We start from the raw sequence: 22202 nt of genomic DNA on the forward strand, positions 1-22202 counted from the left end.
CTCTATGGCAAGAATGTCTTTCCTCAGATTAGGAGACCAAAACTGTATGCAATACTCCAGGTGTGGTCTCACCAAGACCCTGTACAACTGCAGTAGAACCTCCCTGCTCCTATACTCAAATCCACTTGCTATGAATGCCAACATACCATTCGCTTTCTTCTCTGCTGCTGCACCTACATGCCCACTTGTACATGCACAATAACTGGTGTACCAGTAGAGACTGTAGATGTCGGGAGCTCCAATGACGTTGAAGATTTGACCAGCCCCGACCCGGGGTCCGATCACTCGGCTTGGGAGTTGACATCCCCCCCCAATGTGGGAGCTTGACCACCTCGACGCGAAGGGCCCAAATGCCCCAAACGCCGACAGGAGTCAAGATCGTCCCGTCAACGGAAAGCTTGAGGCCCCCCGACCACACAAGAACAAAGAAGGGAAGAGATGGAACTTTTTTTCGCCTTCCATCACAGTGAGGAATGTGGAGGAGTCACTGTGGTGGATGTTTATGTTAAAATGTATTTTGTGTGTTTCATTGCTTTTTATTTGCATGACTGAATTGGCAAATGAAATTCCTCGTATGTTGCAAAACATACTTGGCTAATAAAGTATTATTGTATTGTATTGTATTGATCTAAGACAGCACAACTTAATGCCTCAATTCCGTAGCTTCCATGACTTTCTCAATAAAAATGGATGAGAAATATTAATTTAATATCTCCCCATCACTTGTGGTTCTAAATAAAGACCATGCTGATCTTCAAGGGAACCTAATATTTCTGTGACCACCCTTTTACTAGCCAGACGTCACACAGTCAGAATTGCCTGTCGCAAAGATTACAGTCAAGAGGCATGTCCCGACCTAAAACTTCACCTATCCATGTTTTCCACATTTTCCATTGAATTCCTCCAGCATTCTGTATCTTTCTTCAGACACTTATCCTATTTCAATCCCCAGCACTAGTCTTTGCAGTCTCTTTTCCTTTCACTACATATAGTATTTCTGTGTAACTTCTGATTAATTTATATTTTTGTGTGTTTGCCTGAGTCCATGAGCCTGTGATGATGCTGCAAGCAAGTGGTTCATTGTACTCATACCTCACCATGCTTGTGCAGATGACAATCCTGCCATCGGGAAGAAGGTGTAGGAGTCTAAACATTGGTACACCCTGGTTCAGGAATAGCTCCTTCCCAACAACCATCAGGCTATTGAACACTACGAGCTCCATCTAAACTCAAAATTATGAACTGCCTGGACTGTCAGTTTTCAAGAGAGTTAGATTTAGCTCTTAGAGTTAAAGAAATCAAGGGATAGGGGGGGGGGAGCAGGAATGGGGTACTGATTTTAGATGATCAGCCATCATCATATTGAATGGCAGTGCTGGCTCGAATGGCTGAATGTCCTACTCCTGCACCTATTTTCTATGTTTCTATTGCATTAGAGACTTTGGGCTGAGTTTTATTTTTGCATTATATTGTTTTTTTTAATATACTGATTTTGTTTTTGATTTGCTTGTTATATTGAGTACTGTGTGTATTTACAAACCTGTTGTTGTGCTGCTGAAACAAGTAAGAATTTCATTGGTTACACAAAAAAGCTGGATAAACTCAGCGGGTGCAGCAGCATCTATGGAGCGAAGGAAATAGGCAACGTTTCGGGCCGAAACCCTTCTTCAGACTGATCGGGGGTGGGGGTAGGTGGGGACAAGAAAGGGAAAAGGAGGAGTAGCCAGAAGGCTGGGGGATGGGAGGAGACAGCAGGGGGGCTGAGGAAGGGGAGGAGATAGCAAGGACTAACAAAATTGGGAGAATTCGATGTTCATGCCCCCGGGGTGCAGACTCCCCAAACGGAATATGAGGTGCTGTTCCTCCAATTTCCGGTGCTGCTCGCTGTGGCCATGGAGGAGACCCAGGACAGAGAGGTCGGAGGCGGAGTGGGAGGGGGAGTTGAAGTGCTGAGCCACCGGGAGGTCAGCTTGGTTATTGCGGACCGAGCGGAGGTGTTCGGCGAAACGATCGCCCAACCTCCGCTTGGTCTCACTGATATAGATCTGCTGGCATCTAGAGCAGCGGACGCAATAGATGAGGTTGGAAGAGATGCAGGTAAACCTCTGTCGCACCTGGAACGATTGCTTGGGTCCTTGAACGGAGTCGAGGGGGCCCATAAAACTCGATTTGATCTGTCCCCTGCTAGTTTGGTGGGTGCCCGGCAATATTGTGCTGCTTTCATGCTGGCATCGACCTCGGTGGGTGGGTACACTGCCTTGCTACTTACTGCATGTCCACTCCCCGCCTGCTCACCTGCACTATCAGCTAGAAAGTAGTGCCCGCTGCCCCGGCGGACGAAGCTGCGGGAGCCGGGTGCTTCGGTCGGCCGGAGCACCGCCGCGCGTGTGCGTGCTCCCTCTGCAAAGAGTCCGCAGTGAGTGAGAGCAGCGGCGCCCGGAGCCGCCGCAGATCAGAAGGAAGAGTCGGAGCAGGGAGCATGAGTGAAGAAAAGGAGGATTAAATGGAGATTTCTAAACGGAGGACTTGTGTTGGGACTGTGGTGATAGCCCTGCTGCTCCCTATTTCAGGTGAGTGGATGTTTTTTTTGGGGGCAACAAAAACAAAAACAAAATGTGAGTGTTGCAGAGAAGGAGGGCTTTGATGTCGCTGCGGGCTCTGTGTGAAGGAGTTGACCAGTGCACTGTCCTGCTACCTGGCCCTTGCCTCTCCAGCCATTGTGACCGGCCTCTTGCCCACTCCAGATGCTGCTGATGGCGGGGTCGATTCCCGGGAGGGGTGGGTTCCGTTCGCGGGCTCCTGGCAGAAGGAGAGGGAGAGGAGGGAGAGGAGGGAGGGAGGGGTGGGGGGGTTACTCATCTCTACAGCCACTTAATGGCCGGCAGTGTCCGCACGGGCAGACGAGCTTTTGTGTTGATCTCCGCCGCGCTCAAACACACCTTCGGCTACATTGTTGCCAAAGTTGAGTTGCGGAAGGTCGCTGGCTACAATGTTTCTTGTTACAAATTGTATCGGCGCCGCGTCTCACCCACGTGCATTTATTTATTTCGATTTTCCTTCTCCCATTCACTTTGTGAGATAAGAGTCAATGCCCATCCCCACCCCCTCTGACACAGCGTGGGGTCTCCGGCCACGCTGACTCCTCTTCATTGGGACAGACTCACTTTTTTTGTTGTCGTCTATGAAGCGATTTGGCATTTTTTCGGGGGAGTTTTGCCCCCTTAAAATTAAACGGTGAACTGATCCCGACTGGGAGAGTTTGCGAGATGACGCTCGGTATTTGTAAACATTGTTGGGGATCGTTTTAAATACACGCCAAACGTCAATGAGATTAATCCATCGCTAAGCTAAAAGTCATCTTTTTAAGTTTTAAAAGTGCTTGAGGGTCTTGGCAAATTTCATTTTGAGAGCGAGAGGAATTGTTTTGAGGGAAAAGAGGCGAAATGTGTTTTATTTTCCTTTCAACAGTACTGTGTGATCTCCTGTCGCGTTATATTGTCTTTAACGGAAGGATTCATTTGCATCCCAGAGCCTGAACTGATTAATTCAAGTCGGGGAGGGAGGGAGAGAGGGGGATCTGTACAGATTTGTATTGATGCCAAGAATTGATCAGTTGAAGAGCTCTCTTCTTGATCACGTCCACCAAATGCACTCGGGACCTCTAAACCGATTCCCAACTGCTGTCGCCTAATGTTGACAAATATATCAACAAATTAAAAATTCGTTATCTTGGTTTGTTTGTTTCTTCTTCGCTGTGATCACTTCTTCCCTCGTTCCTCCCCAAGATATGGACAGCGATCTCTGTGCAAAGTTAGGCTGACTGCAAGACAAGCAGGCAGACAGATTGGTAAAAAAATGCATGTTTTGTTGTGAATTAAAATAACGCCAACGGAAAGAGTGGCAACACCGAAGCCCTTCAGAGGGGTGGGCATCTCGAGTGTGCTTAATGAAAATAAATCGGAGTGCACGTTAGCCAGTCAGTCGGTCTCCTTGAGTTGACGGTGGAGCTCAAGAACTCTTTGAAAACCTTTCCATTTGTATCGTCAACACAGCGTCGCGCTGCTGCTGTAGCGATGACTGTCCCTGAATGTTTGTAAGAGTTGAGTGTTCAAACTAAAGGTAGTCAGTACTCCACACGTGGTTTGTCGGGAGTAGCTACAGAAAAAAGAGTTTCAAAACTTTTTTTTTTAAAGAAAGAAAAGTCGGCGAGAGCTTATTGATACACACGGGCTAATGATTTCTCGTAAAATCAGACGTTTACGACTTCGCCTGTTCAGACTCCTTTTTGACAAGCTTGTAAAATTAGCAAACATCTTGTGCGAAGTCTTGCCTGTATGGCAACCGGTTGCGACTTCAGATTGGAACAAGTCTTTTCTATCGACTTGGTGTTTAGAATCAAAATAATAACACGTTTTTACAAGTGTGTTGTCCATTTAATTCTGATTTTATTTGAGTTTTCTGCCCCCATATAAAAGCTCAGTAAAGGGTTACCGCCATTGTAGTGGCCCCCTGCAGTGATATTACATCGATTCTTCAGTGCGCTGCTCCTCGATTTATTTGTACTTTGGATTGTCTATTTTTGTCGCCTGTAGAGGTTGTGGTTGCAGAGATTGAGCTCATGGTACCTTCCAACTTCGTAACTTAAGCCGCTAATGGGTGATCACTAAACAAACACTGATAAATTAAGATTTTTTTCTTTCAGACGTCCCATTTTAAACATAGCGAATTCCTCTTTGGTCCAACTATGAATTGAAAAATAAAGTTTTAAATGATTGATTTTGGAGATTCTTGTTTCATGAAGACTTAAGAATTGAAGAAGTCTTGACCTGAAACACTGTCAATCTTTTCTCCCTCCACGGATACTGCCTGATGAGTTCCTTCAACATTTTTTTTTTGGCTTAAGATTTGAAGTCTTGTTTGCCAGTGGTGCACCAAATAAATATGGATATACTCAGCAAGTCAGGCTGCATCTGTGGGAAGTGAAACGGAGCTAATGTTTCAGGTCAAAAACCCTTCATCAGAACTGGGAAGGAGAGGAAAGAAAGTTGGTTTAGCTGCAGGGAGAGTGGGGGAGGGGGATGTTTCTGATACCAAGTGTTTATTTAACTCAATAAAACCTGTTAAATGCACCCAGGGGGTGGTGGTGGAAGCAAATATGATAGTGGCATTTAAGAGGCTTTTGGATAGATGAACATGCAAGCAGTGGAGGGATATGGGGCATGCAAAGGGGCTGTTCCTGTGCTGCACTCTTATATGCCCTCTAACCTTGTGCCCTTTTATTAATATTACAAAGATAACCAAATTCATGATCTGGTGTGCCACAATGCCTGTTTATTGCTCAAATTTATAGCTCTTTATAGTTCATTATGGATGGGAAGGGGAAGAGAAGTGGAGAATATAAACTAAGAAATGGTGTGCCACTTGTATGATGGTTGTAGGATGGGCAGACTTTTGGGGATAGTTTCAGTGAATCATTGGTGTTTTTGTAGACAGTAAAAACATTATTAAGCAAGAGAGTTTTGAGTGCACAGAGCATGAGATTTTTGTCATTTTTGATAGAGATGTAATTGAGGTAAAATTAGGTTCTAGAGTTATTTGGAGATATAACCTTTTATTGTATTAGTAAATCAGACTAAAATCTCAGGCAAAATGTTTAGGATTTGGAGGATCCAAGACGAGGACAATTGGGACAAACAACTGCAAATCTATGGGTTGAGCATGTTACTTGAATTCTAGTTCATCTCAGAAGATCTAGATTAATGCAAATGCTGAATTCCCAATATCTGTCAACAGTATAGAGTAATGCAGTGTGGAAGCAGGTTCTTTGACCCAACTATTAATGCCAGTGTGTAATGGTGCACCAAAATAAATACGGAACATGTTGGAAATACTCAGCAGGTCGGGCTGCATCTGTGAGAAGTGAAACACTGCTAATGTTTCAGGTCAAAAACCCTTCCTCAGAATTGGGAAGGAGAGGAAAAAAAAGTAGGGCCAAATCAATATACATAAGTTAAGATAACACTCTCTAAAAACCTGGCACATGTCATTTCTTCCTAAGATACAAACAAAGCTGGAGTAACTCAGCGTGTCAGACAGCATTTCTGGAGAAAAGGTATAGGTGACGTTTTGGGTTGAGACCCTCCTTCAGACCTGTTGCACTAGCACATGCAATTTGTTTATATATGAAGGAAACTATTTTACTTATAAATATTAAATATACTTTTGAAAGCAAGTCTAGTTATCTATGAATGGATTTGTTTTGTTTTTTCAGGCATTTGGTGCTTCACTGAGTTATTTTTCATGAGGGAACCCCATGACATCACTGCTCTGCGGAAAGACCCTGTAGTTCTTGACTGCCAAGCTCATGGAGAACTTCCAATTACCATTGTGTGGCTAAAAAATGGACAGAGGTTGGCGGATACTGAGCGGACATACATTTTATCAAATGGATCGCTTTATATCACTGAGGTTGAACATCGCAGAGGGGACCGTTCGGATGAAGGCTACTATGAATGTTTAGCTCAGAATAAGTATGGAGCCATTCTGAGTCAGAAATCCCACCTCACCGTGGCCAGTAAGTGTTTTTGTTTTCGCTAATTAAATGCATCCTAATTTACCTATTGTGCCCAACTAAGGCACTCGCACTTACACTTTTGCAAACGAAGGAACTTCAAAAAGTATTGAGGCTTACATATCAAATTGTAGTGGAAATGCCTATCTTTAATTGAAGCAAAAGATATTGGATTGCAAAGGAAGCCACTTGTCAAATATGTCATTCTAATTGAATTGAATGGAAATTGTATTGCATTTGTTGATACATTCAAGGGGATTGTGATATGATATTGGCCATCACATTGAAGAAGGTTGAGTGCCTTTCCCTGGTCATTATTTCTTATAAAGCTACCAGTTTACAGGATGTACAGGCAATTTTGCAGTTAGCGAAATGATTTTTGTTTTGTTTACGCAGATAAATCTTTAAAGTCTGTTGAACAAATAAATATGGCTTCCTTTACAGAGAATAGCATTAAAATTTGTCTCCATTTGTCAAATAAGTTTTCCACTCCATGCTTCAACTCGGTCATAAAGTTAATAATACTGTTAGAACCTTGGGGCTTTATGTTATAAGATATATGTTTAATTCTAGGAAATAGAAATAGAACTGTAATGAAAATTTGTAAACATGCCACAAAATCATTGTTAAAATTGATTGGAAGATGCAGCATGGTCCTTCAGCCTACCTAGTCCACATTGACCATAGATCCCCTGTCCATAGTAGTTCTATGTTATCCCACTTCCTCATCCACTCTCTGCACATGGGGGCAAGTTACAGAGGACAAATAACCTCCAAACCAGCCTGTCTTTGGGAAGCGGGAGGAAACCGGAGCACCCAGAGGAAACCCACGCGGTCACAGGGAGAACATGCACACTCCACGCAGACAATGCCCGAGGTCAGTTATTGAACCAGGGCCTCTGGCGCTGTGAGGCAACAGCTCTACGAGCTGCACCAATGCAGGTCTGAGGTATCAGCAGATTATGTTGATTGTTGCCAGTCATGTTTATTACTAGCATCAGTATTCAGTGATACATGAGTGGTAGCTCGAGGCAAATCCATTGTATGAAGTCATAAATTGCTAGATTACAAGAGGGGTAATGGAAATATGGCCACACAAAGTTTTCTGAAGTTGCGGATCTGTCTCATTTGGGTTAATGTTGTAGGTTTGTAAATGTATTAGAATGAGGTAAAATAACGTTTAGAGATTGTTTGGAACAAAATGGCTTGGTTTAGATGAGTAGATGAAAAACTTAAGTTTGTTGGGTTTGGCATAACATTTGTCAGCTGCAGAGTTACGTATAACTGAAACTCTTAACATAGTATTAACGTTGTCAAATATTTGAGTGGTAAAATTAATTAGCTGTCATGGTTATTGATTGTAGTGATAACTTGTTATTTGGACTGATGTTTAAAAAAAAAATGTAATAAACTTGATCCATCTGTATAAAATGTTTTTTATGCTATTGTACTTGTAGTTAACATGAGGTGAAAATCAATGTAATGATCACCAATGTACATGTGAAATGCTTTAACATAAACCTGTATTTCCAGGCTTCTGTAATGAGGATGCTGTCTAAATAACTAAATCATGATTGCAGTCATGCAGAAACCATTTAGAGCAAGCTGAGAAATGGCATATTTTTCATTTAGGGGAGAGAAAAGTGCATTCCAAATCGATGTAGGCAGTTAGGTGCAGGAATAGGTTTTCCTTAAAGCATTTGCCCATGAGGTTATCCTCTTTTATCACAGATGTGTAATGTCTGCTAAAACATCTAAAACTTTTAATTAGTTCATCCAAGAAGTGTTAGACCTCAACACACTGGAAGGTGTCACTTTTTCCAAAGTTACTTGCACCATGGTTGAGAAATTGATTATTCATGTGCAAATTAAGAATTCTTTGGGTTAAAAGGTTATAGGCGATGCAGGATGAGGTTTAGCCCTGTGATAAAGAGCAGATGACCCTTATTCATTGTCCATAGCTTTCATGTTGTTCCTCCACAAAGTTTGTGATTGCCAGGAATTGTTCTTAAGGAATGCAGTGAATCGTATGGCTTGCCTTTAGTGTTACTGTGGAGTCTTATCACATAAGGACATCACAGCATGTCTTTAGGGACAGTTTCTGGCTCTGAAGCCCTTAAGGCTCTGTTTTCTGCTGTTCACTCATACATAGAAGAATTTAACTAATTTTTGCTTTCTTGATTTCCCTTAAAAGAACCGTTGACTATGGTATTTTGGAAACTATAAGGGATGCGAAGAGACAATTGTATATTTTATAGATTTTCTTCTTGTAGCTAGGAGACAATAGGAAGTTATTTTTCACTGCTGTTCAGTTCTTTGTGAGGCACCCAGCTGGGGAAAATGTCAACTGAACAATCGAGAGCCCAAATGGCTTGCTTCAGGTCTGAATAAGATTACAAGTGAACAGTCCTTTGCAGGATAAGGAATTTCTTTGCAGGGAGGAGATATTCTTTATTTTTTTTAACTGTCTATAATGCTGGCTATGATTTCAGAGCATATTAGGAATCTTTCTAAATGCCTAGAAAATCAGATGCACATCAGCAGGTTTCCAAACTTGCAATACAATGATAAATGCCAACTTGTTCTTTTGTGAAATCATTTATTGTTACTCACTTAACCGTGCATGTTTTTAATATACTAGACCAAGGAGAACCCGTTGGGTCCCATCCCCTCAACGTGCGGTTGCAGGGGTGGAGGGGGCCTGTGGCGTCACACACACACTAACCACCTCCCAAAAACACAGGGGGAGGGGGGTGAGATGGGGGGAGGGGAGGGGGAGGCAGAGGCAGAGAGGGGAGGGGGGGGGGAAGGGGGGGGGAGGGGGGGAGAGAGGGGGGAGGGGGGGGGGGGGGGGGGCGGAGACACACACACACACTAACCACCCCCTTGATATGTTAATATTATTCATTGGCTCCTTTTACTACATACTTGCCCTATCTCGAGGGGCAGGGAGAGTGGGGCAGAGGCGATAGAGGGGGGAGGGGATGGGGGGGAGGGGGGGAGGGGGGGGGGGGGGGGGGGGGGGGAACCACCCCCCTTGATATGTTAATATTATTCATTGGCTCCTTTTACTACATACCCGGGGAGAGTGGGGCAGAGAAAAGTGATAGAGGGGGGAGATGGGATGGAGGGGGGGGGGGGGGAGGGGGGGGGGGGGGGGGGGGGGGGGGGAGGAGAGAGTGGGGAGGGAGAGGAGGGAGAGAGGGGGATGGGGGGGGGGGGAGGAGAGAGCAGGGGAGGGGAGAGACGGGTAGGGGGAAGGGTGGTGGAGAGAGAGGGGGGAGGGGGAGAGAGGTGTGCCAACTTGTACTTTTGTGAAATCATTTATTGTTACTCGCTTAATAGTGCATTTTAAATATATATAATGATGATTTAATTTGTATAATTAGCATCGTAAGGACCAACTTGTTATTTTTTTCAAATCATTTTGATTGACCTTACATTTAACTATTTATTATATGATGAGATTTCTGCAGTCTCTTTTTGATTAACTGAAGTTAATAGCATCAGATATATCACATTAGTGTAATATTGCAGCTCTGGAGGTATTGTTGATTTGCGCCATTTACCAAGACAGTTTTGCTACTCGTATGAACGTTTTCACAACCTGTGTGTATGGACATGGATGTGTTTCTAGAAAATAACTCTTTGTGAGAGTACTCGTGCAACAGTTTTCTCCCCTCTTTGCTTGTGAATGTTGAATTGACTCTTGTCATTGACGAACTAAGGCAGTTAGTTGCTGTTCATTGCAATGTAGTCATCACTGAATTCTTTAGCATATACTATTGTTAGTGGTAGTAGTTGTTTTGGTTTGGGGAAATGCTTAATGTTCAAACTGATGGTGATAAACCTGTCTGGCTTTTTACAGGCAGCTTTGCCTCTTCTGTCTAGAAGCCAATGAAATTTGCAAGTACTTGTGAAATGCAGAGTGGGCAAAGTGGTTAATGTGGTAAGGCTGTATCTCCTAGCCATATTGCCACTGTTTCTTGTTGTTCACTGTCCTGCCAAACGTTCCTAGTCTGTCTAAGTGTTTAAATTGCAGTCCTTTATTGTAAGGCAACTTGCTGAAGTGGATAGTAGTTCTGTTGCTGCAATTGTCTTGCTCTCTTATACCCCAAAGGGCTGGAGAAAATAATTTGTTCTGTCCACTTTGTCTGTTCTGATAATCCTCAGCAAATGCTTTTGGTTCTGTTTAGGGAATCTAAGATTTAGATAAATGAACAGTTTGATCTTTTGATTATATGCAGGATAATCAAACTGCTAATTAAAAAGGACCAGGGAAAAGGTGTATGAGGAACTGATTTAAATTTTTAAGAGATGCAATGTTTGAAGTAAAACCATATCTTGGAGGAATAAAATTAATATGACATGGAAAATGATAGGCATTTAGATAGAATATGTTGGGACTTAAAATGCATTTCTTCCCCTCACCCAAAATGTATTTGCTAAATAGCCCAATCTCTTAATTACACACAAAGGAAACATGGGTGCTTTGATGAACTGGTCATAGACTGCCGCAAGCAGGGCTGGAAGGCAAGGTGTATGCCCATCGAGGTTGGCTGCAGAGGTTTTGCAGGGCAATCGCTCTACAAAGCCTTGAGTGCACTGGGCATAAGCAGAGTGGCGAGGAGAAAGGCCATCAAGAACACCGCAGAGGCAGCGGAGAAGGCCTCGAGATGGCTCTGGATCAGGAGAGGAGGTCCATGGGGAGGAGCGAATGCCTCCTGAACACAAGTCATGGTCTGATCAACCACGGCTGGGTCGCCTGGGTGAGGGTGTCTGATGTTGAAAGACCCGAAACACCCAATGAGCCCAGGTTACATCACTGATGATGTGTTCAGGAGCATCTATTGATGTATTTGTATCAAATGCATTATACTGCTGAGCTGTGTTATAGAGTTTGGGGCACAGATCTTTGTGCTTTTCATTACAAAGTGTAGAGGCTGAATGTTGTTTACTCATGTGAGGTGCTTAGAAAAATAGCAATTGGGCAATAGATTTAAATCTAATGATTTATGGTGCTGTTAAGGTGAATAGAGTGTTAGGTTATGGAGAATAATATGAAACTAAACCCATTTTATTGTGTTTAAGGTATGGTATTTTTCAAGGGTTATGTATGAAATGTATTTGAGCAACTGGAACTTTGATTGTTTTGGAGATGGGTGCAAAACATAAAACTTACTGTAACTGGAACAATCTTTGAAGTAATGTTGACATTCTTATTCGGGAGGGAGGGGTAGAAATGGGCGATGGATGGAAGAAATTGAACAATGTTCAGACATCCACGTTCCCTGTAAAGTCCCATCATAAGTGGAGACAAGAGCAGCTGGTACCTGGCATCTAGTCAGTTAAATGGACTTTTCATGCTGAGGTTGTTTAGCTCAATGATCACAGCATTCACAAAATAAAATAGTGGATTATATTTCTGTCTCTCCATTTCCAAAGAGCTTAAAGGTCAATGTTTAATGTCCCAATAGAATCGCGTATTGTTGTCATGGAAGAATGCAAAGGATGTCTAGTGCAGGTGCATTGTTGAAGTCAATCAACATAGGAGTTACTCAAGGGTTGTTGAGATTTCAAGAAAATGTGTGGAAGGAGCTACATTTGTCAGAAGAGTGGAACTGCACATTAGAGGGTGGATTTTCTGATTATGTTTGGTCATTTGACTCATTAAATAGGATTCTAATTGGGTTCTGCAAGGAGCAATTAGAATTGAATTTTATCATTCAGCTCTAGTTAGTGCTCTGCTCTATTTAGTCTGGAAAGAGTGCAGAGAAGATTGAGTATATTGCCAGGACTTGGGGCAGCACGGTGGTGTAGCGGTACAGTTGTTGCCTTGTAGTGCCAGAGACCCGGGTTCAATCGTGCTGTCTCTGTGGAGTTTGTGCGTTCTTCCTGAGACTGAGTGGGTTTTCTCCAGGTGCTCCAGTTTCCTCCCACATTCCAATGACATGCATGTTTATTGGTTAATTGGCTTCCTTAACTTGTCCTTGCTGTGTAGGATAAAACTAGTGTATGGGTGATTGCTGGTTGGCACGGACTGTGGGCCGATGGGCCTGTTTCCACACGGCATTTCTAAACTAAACTAAACTAAACTTGAGGGCCTGAGCTACATGGACGGACTAGAACTTTATTTTGTGGGGTGCAGGAGGCTGAGGGCTGATCTTACAGAGGTGCAGACAATTATGATCCAATAGATAGGGTGATTGCACAGAGTCTTGTACCCAGAGTAGGTGAATCAAGAACCAGAAGATGTAGGTTTGAGTTGAGAGGGGAAAGATTGAATAGGAACCTGAGGGGTGAATTTTTTGGGCTGGCGGAGTAGATAGTTGAGGTAGGTACTGTTAACAAAATTTAAAGGACATTTGGACAGGTACATGGTTAGGAAAGGTTTGGAATGATATGAGTGAAATGCAGCCAGGTGGGACCAGCTAAGTTGGGACGGCATGGACAAGTTGGGTCGAAGGGCCTGTTTCTGTGCTGTATGACGTCCTGATGAAGGTGCTTGGCTATGAAATAGGTTAGCAAAATGATGGGGCTTTTGAAATGCGAAATAATTATTATTTTGAATGGGTTGAATTGGATAGGCATATGGATGAGAAGGGAATGGAGGGTTATGGTACGAGTGCAGGCAGGTGGGACTAAGGGGAAAAAAATTTGTTCGGCATGGACTTGTAGGGCCGAGATGGCTTGTTTCCGTGCTGTAATTGTTATATGGTTATATGGTTGGAAACTAGAAACGTAAGGTGCTGATTGATTTTTATTTTTTAGCTGGACTGTGGAGGAAATATTGTTACTATGTATGCAGTGTATTTTAATTTAAAGCAGCTGTGATCTTGCACTACAAACTGAATTAGTAGCTGCCATCTAGATTGAATTATTGGATTAAATGAGAATATGCGTCAGAAGCACCTGCTTGTTGTAATAACAAATCTGATTTCCTCGGATAGTGTGGTCCCTATTGGAGGCGAGAGCATTCACCTCTTGTGGTGGGAGGGTGGTTCTGAGCAAAGCATGATCACCAACCACATTCTCTTTCTTTCATTAAGATGACACAGTGTACATGCTGGAGGAACTCAATGGGTTGGGCACCATCCATGGCAGGAAATGGATGGACAACATTTCGAGTTGGGACAAGGTTTTTGGGGGATTTTTCTTTATTATAGAGAAAATTCTTCTGTCATCAGCTGTGGAGGTCTTCCTTCGCCTGCCAGCCCCTTTGCGATTAGTAAGCTCACCGGTGCTATTTCTTCTTAATGATGTTCCAAACAGTTGATTTTGGTAAGCTTAAGGTTTGGCTGATGTCTCTAACAGTTTTATTCTTATTTCTCAGTCTCATAAAGGCTTCTTAGACTTTCATTGACACTACTTTGGTCCTCATGTTGATAAACAGCAATAAAAGGTTCCAAAGGTGATGGAAAGACTGGAGGAAAGACTAAGTCCTGAGAGCTCTCTTATACCTGCATTAAAAAGGCATTTAAACACACCTGAGCAATTACTAACACCTTTGAAGCCATGTGTCCCAACCATTTTGGTGCCCTGAAATGTGGGGGCTATGTATAAACACAGCTGTAATTTGTATGTGGTGTAACCAAAATGTCTGAAAATACCCTTTCATAAAACCTGACAATGTGCACTTCAACCACATGTGATTTTTTTTTTCCTATTACATATCTCAAATTGTGGAGTACAGAGGCAAATTTCAGCACCATTTTCAAAGAACAGTCGTTACATTAAATACACAGTATGAAAATAAACCTTTCAGATCAACCAGACCGTGCCAGGTTATATTCTGCACTGGAACTTCCTCCCATCCTAATCAGCACAACTTCATTACTATTGCAATTATAGATGCCAATCAGGAATGGATTGAAGTAAAAATGCGAAAAGCTGGAAATAGTCATTGGGCAAGGCCACCTCTATGGAAATTGAATTTCAGTTTAGTTTATTGTCACGTGTACCAGGGTACAGTAAAAAGTTTTTTTTGCATGCTAACCAGCCAGCGGAAAGACAATACATGATTACAATTGTGCAATTCGCAGTGTACAGATACATGATAAAGGAATAACGTTTAGTGCAAGGTAAAGCCAATAAAGTCTGATCAAACATGGTCCGAGGGTCCCCAACGAGGAAGATACTAGTTCAGGACTGCTCTCTGGTTGTGGTAGGATGGTTCAGTGGCCTCGTAGCAGTTGGGAAGAAACTGTCCCTGAATCTGGAAGTAGGATTGACTAGCAGCTTCAAGGATCTTGCATTTGGAAGTTCTGATGAGAGACCACTGAAGTGAAATGTTAATTCTGTTTCTCTCTTCCCCAATGATGCTTGATCCAAATGTTTGCGTTTTTTTTTTCTTTTTAAGAACCAAAAAACTATATTCCGGTTTTTTCCATCTCAGTAATTCCAATCTAGGGATGCCATAACTTAGTTTTAAACCATATAACTCTCCTGACGGTGAGGATCTTCATTAAGCCCGGTTGAAATCTAAGTCACAAAAGCAAAAATGAAGCAAATCCCCATCGTACAATCGTGCTTCTAAAGGGCCTGTCCCACTTGCTTTTTTTTTTTTTTTTTTTGCTGACTGCCGGTGTCACATCAGGGTCGCCAAAAGATTTTGAACATTTAAAAATCCAGCGACGACAAAAAAATGTTGGGACACCTGAAAAAACACTGCGCGTGTCAATACATCACCGTGTCGCATCACGCCACAAATTTTTCGGTGTCAGTCAATGATGCTGGCCCTCAAGACTGCAGCAAACCTCCAATGTAGGTAGATTAAAGTTGTTCAGCTAACACATATAAGTGCTGAGTAAAATGTTTCTTGGGTAAGCAAACCCTGCTTCAAGATTAGCACCCAGAAAAAGATTTATTTTAAATCGAGTTTTTCATCTGTATAAATATAATACATTTTATTCTAAAAAGATTCTCCCTCCACCACTTTCCACATACCCGCTTCACTCTCTTGTAACTTTTCAATGCTTTGTGTTTGGTTATAATCTCTTGATTGCTATTTGAAAAGTAATGATTTATGAATTTTAGATTAGCACTTACTTAGGATAAAAACAGCTTCAGTGTTGTTGACCCTTTCCGATTTTACTTTTGACCCCATGCACTTTAGTAACCTACAGAAAAGTGTATTTACAATTGAGACCTGAAGAAAACAGCGACATTATTAAAACATTGATTATTCAATGCAGTGATTTTTTGAGTAGTTTTCTTGTGATTTTTGAATGATTTTGTTTAAAGAGCAATATTTCCAGAAATGTCAGAGATATCCAGTCATGGAAATCAATTTTAGCCAATCATGGGCATATTTCATGGAGTCTGAAGAAGGCTCCTGACCTGAAACGCTACGTATCCATGTTCTTCAGCGATGCTGCTTGATGCGCCGGGTTACTCCAGCACTTTTTGTGGACAGTTTTAATATTTTTTGTGTGTGAGACAAAGTTTTAAGAATGTGGATAAACTGGTGTATAACGTTCCTGAATGTGAAATATTCTGCCTTAATTATATTGTAAGTCATAATATAATGCTGAATTAATTAAAGGAACAGGGATGAGTATTGCTGGAGTTGTTTGGAGTTCATATGAAAAGTCTCATTCTGTTTGAATAACACATGGAGAGTCCTTACCATGAGATGGTGAATCCTGTCCCTGTTTTCACTGTGTATATTAGCTGATCTTTGACTCGTAACACTGCACTTAATCACTTGGACCAGGAAGGGGAAAAGTTAATGTTTCCACTTTAACCTACACCCTCCTTTTCCCAGTGAAATCTTGGATGAGTTGCAGTTGCAGAACAGAATCAGGCCCTTTGGCAATGTTGGCAACGGATCGAAAAGTTTCACTTTATGGACTTTGCATAAAGAAGAGTGAATTGTGAAAGGTACCCGAAGCTGTCACTGCTCAATTCAGAAACACAGAAACTTAATAATGTATTGTTGGAGTTGGTTTTATTTTGAACCCCAGCCCACACAAAGCGGGGAGCCAACATATTGGAAAAACTCTCACAACTAATATGATGTCTCCTGACTGTGAGGGCCAAAAATGATCTGTCAAATAAGTTAACAGTGAGCCAACCTTCACTGGTCCTGATCTGTAGATGTACAAAATAGGTTCATGTGTGATTGCAGATTTATTACTTAGACCAAGATGGGTAGAGTAGGAAATGTAAATTTACGCTCGTTCAGGAAATATGTCCAGTTAGATCATGCCATAAAATGTAATATTTTTCCAATGACTTGTTTTACCTGACATGTGGGTGTGGAACACCATAGATAATCAAGTTTAATTCAGAAAGGTGAACAAATGTTCATTTTCACCAGTAATTACATAATTTGTTGAGAGTCTGAAGAAGGGACCCAACTCGAACATTGTCTGTCGATCTTCCCCCCACAAATGCTGTCTGGCCCGCTGAGTTCCTCCTGCAGTTTATTTTTTTGCTTGTTGAGAATTTAATTGGTTTTGGACCACTGGGCATACCATTTGGGCCCCAAGAGATTTTGACAGCAAAAACAATAACCATGTGATATTTGATAGTGCCCCATTACTCCTACTTTCCATCAGTGCATAGATTTTAACTTGGCTCCAGTGGCAATGTCATTTCTTAAGGGAGGGTGATACTTTTCCTTTATTTCCAGCTGGGTAATTATCACTAATTAATAATATCAGTTCACCAAACAGCTTGATGCCTTCCAATGAATAGTACAGTTAAGTTTAGTTTATTGTCACGTGTACCAAGGTACAGTGAAAAGCTTTTGTTGCGTGCTAACCATTCAGCAAAAAGACAAATCATCATTACAATCGAGCCATTTACGGTGTATAGATAAATGATGAGGGAATAGCGTTTAGTGCAAGGTAAAGCCAGCAAAGTCCGACCAAGGCTAGTCCAAGGGTCACCAATGAGGTTGATAGTAGTTCAGCACTGGCTGATTCAGTTGTCTGATAATGTGGATAAGTGGTTCAGATTTTTCTCCCTTATGTGCCCGTCCCACTTTGGCGACTGCCAGGGACTAGTTTTAATGAAATTCACCTACGACACCTGGCGACAACCTACGACAGCACCTACGTCAACCTACCACAGCAAAAATTGTCACCACTGCAGCCAGAAAATGTTTCAACGTGTTGCAAATTTTGTGGCAGTCGCCCAAAAAATCGCCTAAGTGGGACAGGCTTATTAGTTGATTTGTTAAACAGGTTATAAAATCTGAAGTAATTTGACATTATTTTGTAATTTGGTAATCTATTTCCTGTACCAATCTTCATAAGACTAGAAAAGTGGGATGGCAGGGTACCTAGCTAAATTTTTCATAGCCTTGGGCTATCAGGTTACTGTGAATTTCAACCACTGATAGGGTTATTGACATTTAATCAGTGTAACCTTTTGCCCTCACCAGGAAAAATGGCTTCCGTTTAGAATACTGACATTTTCGCAAAAGCATCAGACATTTGAAGTTGGGTGTAAAAAGGGTATTAATAATGGCAATAGCGGTGTATTTCCTAACTAGCATTTATGTTTGCGTCACTAACATTTTTGAGAGCTGCATAACATTGACTTAACACACAAATAATTTGAGTTGCTGTACCCTTTTTAAAGTTTTTTTCACTCAGAAAATGCTTTCTTCTTTGTTGGCCTAATAAGTGTAACATAGCCTGTGGGCTAAAACTTGTGTTATCACTGCTTCACTTCAATAGCAGTCATTGAGTTTATCTGCACAATGACAGGCATTCATCAATTTATGTATAAAGCTTATGTATGTCATTCAGCCATCGGCAAAAACTGGAAGCGTCAAGCTTTGTTAAATCATTCATCAGAACATAGAGCTGTGCTATGGTGATAGTCTTCCTGCATATTGGAATCTGGCTACAACTTAATTCAAAGAAAAACATTAAACGGTAACTTATAGTCAGCTGTAAACATGCAAGCTATTAAATTCAAAGTGCTGATTGTACTGTAAATTCTGGTCATAGAATTTGAATGAGACCGGATGGGATAGTGTTAATGAATGTAATTTACTCAATTCTGTCTCAAACTATAGCCCAGTTTCAATAACATTTTTGTTTTTTTGGACAAAATGTACATTAGAATTAAGTTAGCTGTAATTAATGTCAATTTGGGCAGAAATAAGAATTGCGCTGTGTGAACTATTTTAAGCAAATATTTCAGAAATTAAAAACAAAATCTGTCCGCACTATCTTCCTTGTCACTCTTGAAGAATGTCCGGTAGGTTCTGTTCATCTATTGGTACCTTACAGAGTGGGAGTTCTTTATGAATACGTTTCTAGGGTGCGTAACTGTGACATCTCGAGATCCTGATCCCTTTCTGCCAAGGTGTATTTTTGTCCCTGCACAGCCATCGGGGTATGCAACGTGGATATTTATCATTGCCCTGGATATGATCTGTTTTTTTAGAATACAAGGCTCACTACTTCTCAGTTGCATGGTTCTGTTGAGATTTTATGGGAGAAATGGTAAACCCTTTATCAGAAAGGGTTTCTCCTTCCACTGATGCTGCCTGACCTGCTGAGTATTTACAGGATTTTCTGTCTTTTTGGGATTTTCATTTGCAGTTTTTTTTTTTTCTCTTGGTTTTGTTTTACTGTTGAAATATGTAGTAGAAACAAGTGTGAATGATGGAAAATAAACCTGGGAATATTTTGAGATAAATGCCATTAAAACTGATTATAGCCTAAAATTTTATCAATCACAATTTCATTTCATCTCGGTAATGTGATACTAATTATGCGTTTATAGCCAATTACATCGACAACCTAATCTCCATAAGGAGATAACCCACAATTGAGCAAAATTGGGGGAAAATGTGCACTGCTAAATGTTTTAAGGATCACAATTAGTTAATTTCAACATCCTTTTGATAAAATGTGCCCCTGACGTGATTGCTACCAAGTTTTGGAAACCTTTTCTTCTGGACAAAAGAGCTGTAGGAAAGTCATTGCCTTGTCCCTGTGGCAAAGCATTGACATCTTAAAGTGATAGGATGGTCAACACAATAACTTGACCATTTAGAAGCTGCCACAAAGCCTTTGCAGGGGCTACCCTTGTGACCCTAGACTCTGAGGCCAGGCTATTCATTGGAGAATTCTCTTTTGTTATCCTTTGCCAGTGGTCAGTGAACTCTAGCAGGTTTTGCTAACCACCTTAGCAACAAATGATCAGCTGCATCTTTCCCTGATTAATTTAGTTTATTCTATTAGCACATTCATTACTTTGAGCACCCTTTGGAAGGAATCCATTTTGGGGAAACATCCACTTTAAACAAAATTTAAAAATTGCTTGATTTTTTTTTTTTCCTCGTGTTGAAATTTTAATTTTCTGCTAACTCTGTTTTATTAGCTCGTTCTTAAACATTGAGGCCCAGATCGAAACCCAGTACTTTGGGTAGTTTGTGTTTGCTCAAAGTAATTCTAGCTGCATTGATACTTCAGGTTAGATGGGATCTGGGTAGACGCACTAACCAGCAAAAAGATATCCTGCCTGGCTGGTCATGTAGTTGGTGTTCTCTTCTGTCTGCCTGGCACTCTCCATTTCCCTTGATCACAGCGTGGAGTAGGTTTATGGCTATTTGCATATGAAGTGATAAAATGACCCTTTTGAATCGGCTCTGATTTGTGGAGGACCAAGCAACATTCCACTGCAAAATGAACTCGGTTGGAGTCAGAAAAAGGCAGTAGTTTGAGCTTTTGCGGTGCATGGGCTGCTCTTTAGTTTGTGGTGTTCATAAAGAAAGAAGGGTGCCAAGAGTCAGTATTCTGGTCTTTGTCCATTGTGGAATTTGATCAGACCTGCTTGCGATGCTGGAAATGTGCGAGCCCAAGTATTGGACTGCCTGCCTTGGTGAACAACTGGTAACTTTGTCAATTAGAACGGATGCATTAAAATGATAAGAATTTGAACATTTTCAAAGTAAAATAAGTTTTAAAAAAAACAAAACAATTCTGATCATTGAAAAACCTATGATTGGTCGCATGATAATTAAAATCAGCAAATTATATTTGATGTTAAAATCCTTTTCTAAAGTTCTGTGTATTTGTGTGTGTGTGTGTGTGTATATGTTGATGAGGATATGGGGAGAATGAAAATGTGATTCATGTGTAAACGTGTGCTGTATTGTCAATGTGGCTCACTGGGCTGAAGGGCCTGTTTTCATGCTGTATTTCCCTAACTGACTACTTGGTCCTCCCCAAAATAAAACAAAAACCCCAAGATGCTGTAAATACTCAGCAGGTCAGACTGCTTCTGTGGAAAGAGTTATTGGTTAAGATCAATGATCCTTCATCTGAATTGGAAAACACTGGGGTTTTTGGTTGGTTTTTGGCCTGAACCATAAGCTCTTGTTTCCCCACACAGAGACTGACTCTTCCGTTGAGTGTTCCACCTTTTTTGGTGTTTTAGTTCAGATCTCCAGCATCTGCACCTCTTGATTTGAATTTGTCTCTCCCTATCCTTCCCCCAGCTCTAAATCTCCTGAGATATCTCCTGAAAATTGATGCTTCTATAGGTTTGGCCATTTAAGCACCCCCTGTCCCACTTTGGAACCCGGAACGGAAACCTCTGGAGACTTTGCGCCCCACCCAAAGTTTCCGTGCGGTTCCAGGAGATTGCAGGTGGTTGCCGGTAGTTGCAGGTAGTGGAAGCAGGTAGGGAGACTGACAAAAACCTCCGGGAACCGCACGGAAACCTTGGGTGGGGCGGTAAGTCTCCAGAGGTTTCCGTTCAGGTTTCCTAAGTGGGACAGGGGCATTAAGCACCACGGTTGTGGTTTCATTGGCTGCTATAACCCAAACACCAGAGTTCCATCCTTTAACCATTCATCCTCTCTGCCTGACTTCCTTACATTAAAAAAACAAAAACAAATTGCTGTGGGAACTCAGCAGGCCAGGCAGCATCTGATAAGGGAAAAGGATGAACAACTGTGCAGGTCAGGGCCCTTCTTTAGCTTTCAGAATAAAGGTCTCGGCCTGGCCCGACCCGTTGTCTTGTCCTTTTCCCTCCACAGATGCCGTCTGACTCGCTGAGTTCTTCCAGCACTTTTTGTTATGCTTATAGCATCTACCGTCTCCTGTCTTCTAAGTTATTCTTGTCTAATGAGGCTTTGTATCTTGGGATACTTTTATTAATTAAAAATTATACTTAAATCTAAGTTATTAAATATGGAGAAGATACCCCTTGCATTTTTCAGAATCCTAGATTTGTAAACTTTTAATAAATCTTCAATAAAATTATTATTAACTACAAATATTTGATACAGTTGAGTGCAGTACAAAGTGATACTGGATTAAAATTTGGGTTTTCGATGCTTTGTTGATCTCAACTGAGGTATCGGAGCAATTACAAATGGTCTGAATGTTCCCCAAATGGCTGGGGCTGGAGTGTGAATCATCAAAATCCACTGAATATCTGTTCCTATTCGATAATCTATACATTAGAGGACGTGAATTGTTAGAAACTTGGGGAAGAAGTTCGTCCTCAGTTATGCAATGTGGAGGGCATGTTTGTTGAAATTTGCTTCAGAAATGCAGTTCCGTTGGCTTAAGTGGAATAGATTTTCGGAAACTGACGGCTGCACATTTATGCCTTTTATATTGCGAATTTAGCAGATGTCACTGAGGGCAGA

The 22202-nt window shown here is 41.6% G+C and overlaps 1 protein-coding gene across 4 annotated transcripts in view; it reads left to right on the top strand.

Moving 5' to 3' along the window:
* The first annotated feature begins 2390 nt into the window (after positions 1-2390).
* LOC129712651 (protogenin-like) overlaps positions 2391-22202 on the top strand; it is a 108645-nt gene continuing 88833 nt past the window's right edge. For 3 of the 4 annotated variants that reach the window (XR_008726103.1, XM_055661253.1, XM_055661254.1), the window contains exons 1-2: positions 2391-2570; positions 6272-6574. Coding sequence is in view for 3 of the 4 variants with exons in the window: in XM_055661253.1 (XP_055517228.1) it covers positions 2504-2570; positions 6272-6574 (370 nt within the window). In the remaining variant the exon portion in view is untranslated. The remainder of the gene's footprint in view (positions 2571-6271; positions 6575-22202) is intronic. The other variant, XM_055661255.1, reaches the window with a different exon arrangement.

The sequence above is a fragment of the Leucoraja erinacea genome, chromosome 33 (assembly GCF_028641065.1).
Source record: "Leucoraja erinacea ecotype New England chromosome 33, Leri_hhj_1, whole genome shotgun sequence".
Classification (NCBI taxonomy): domain Eukaryota; kingdom Metazoa; phylum Chordata; class Chondrichthyes; order Rajiformes; family Rajidae; genus Leucoraja; species Leucoraja erinaceus.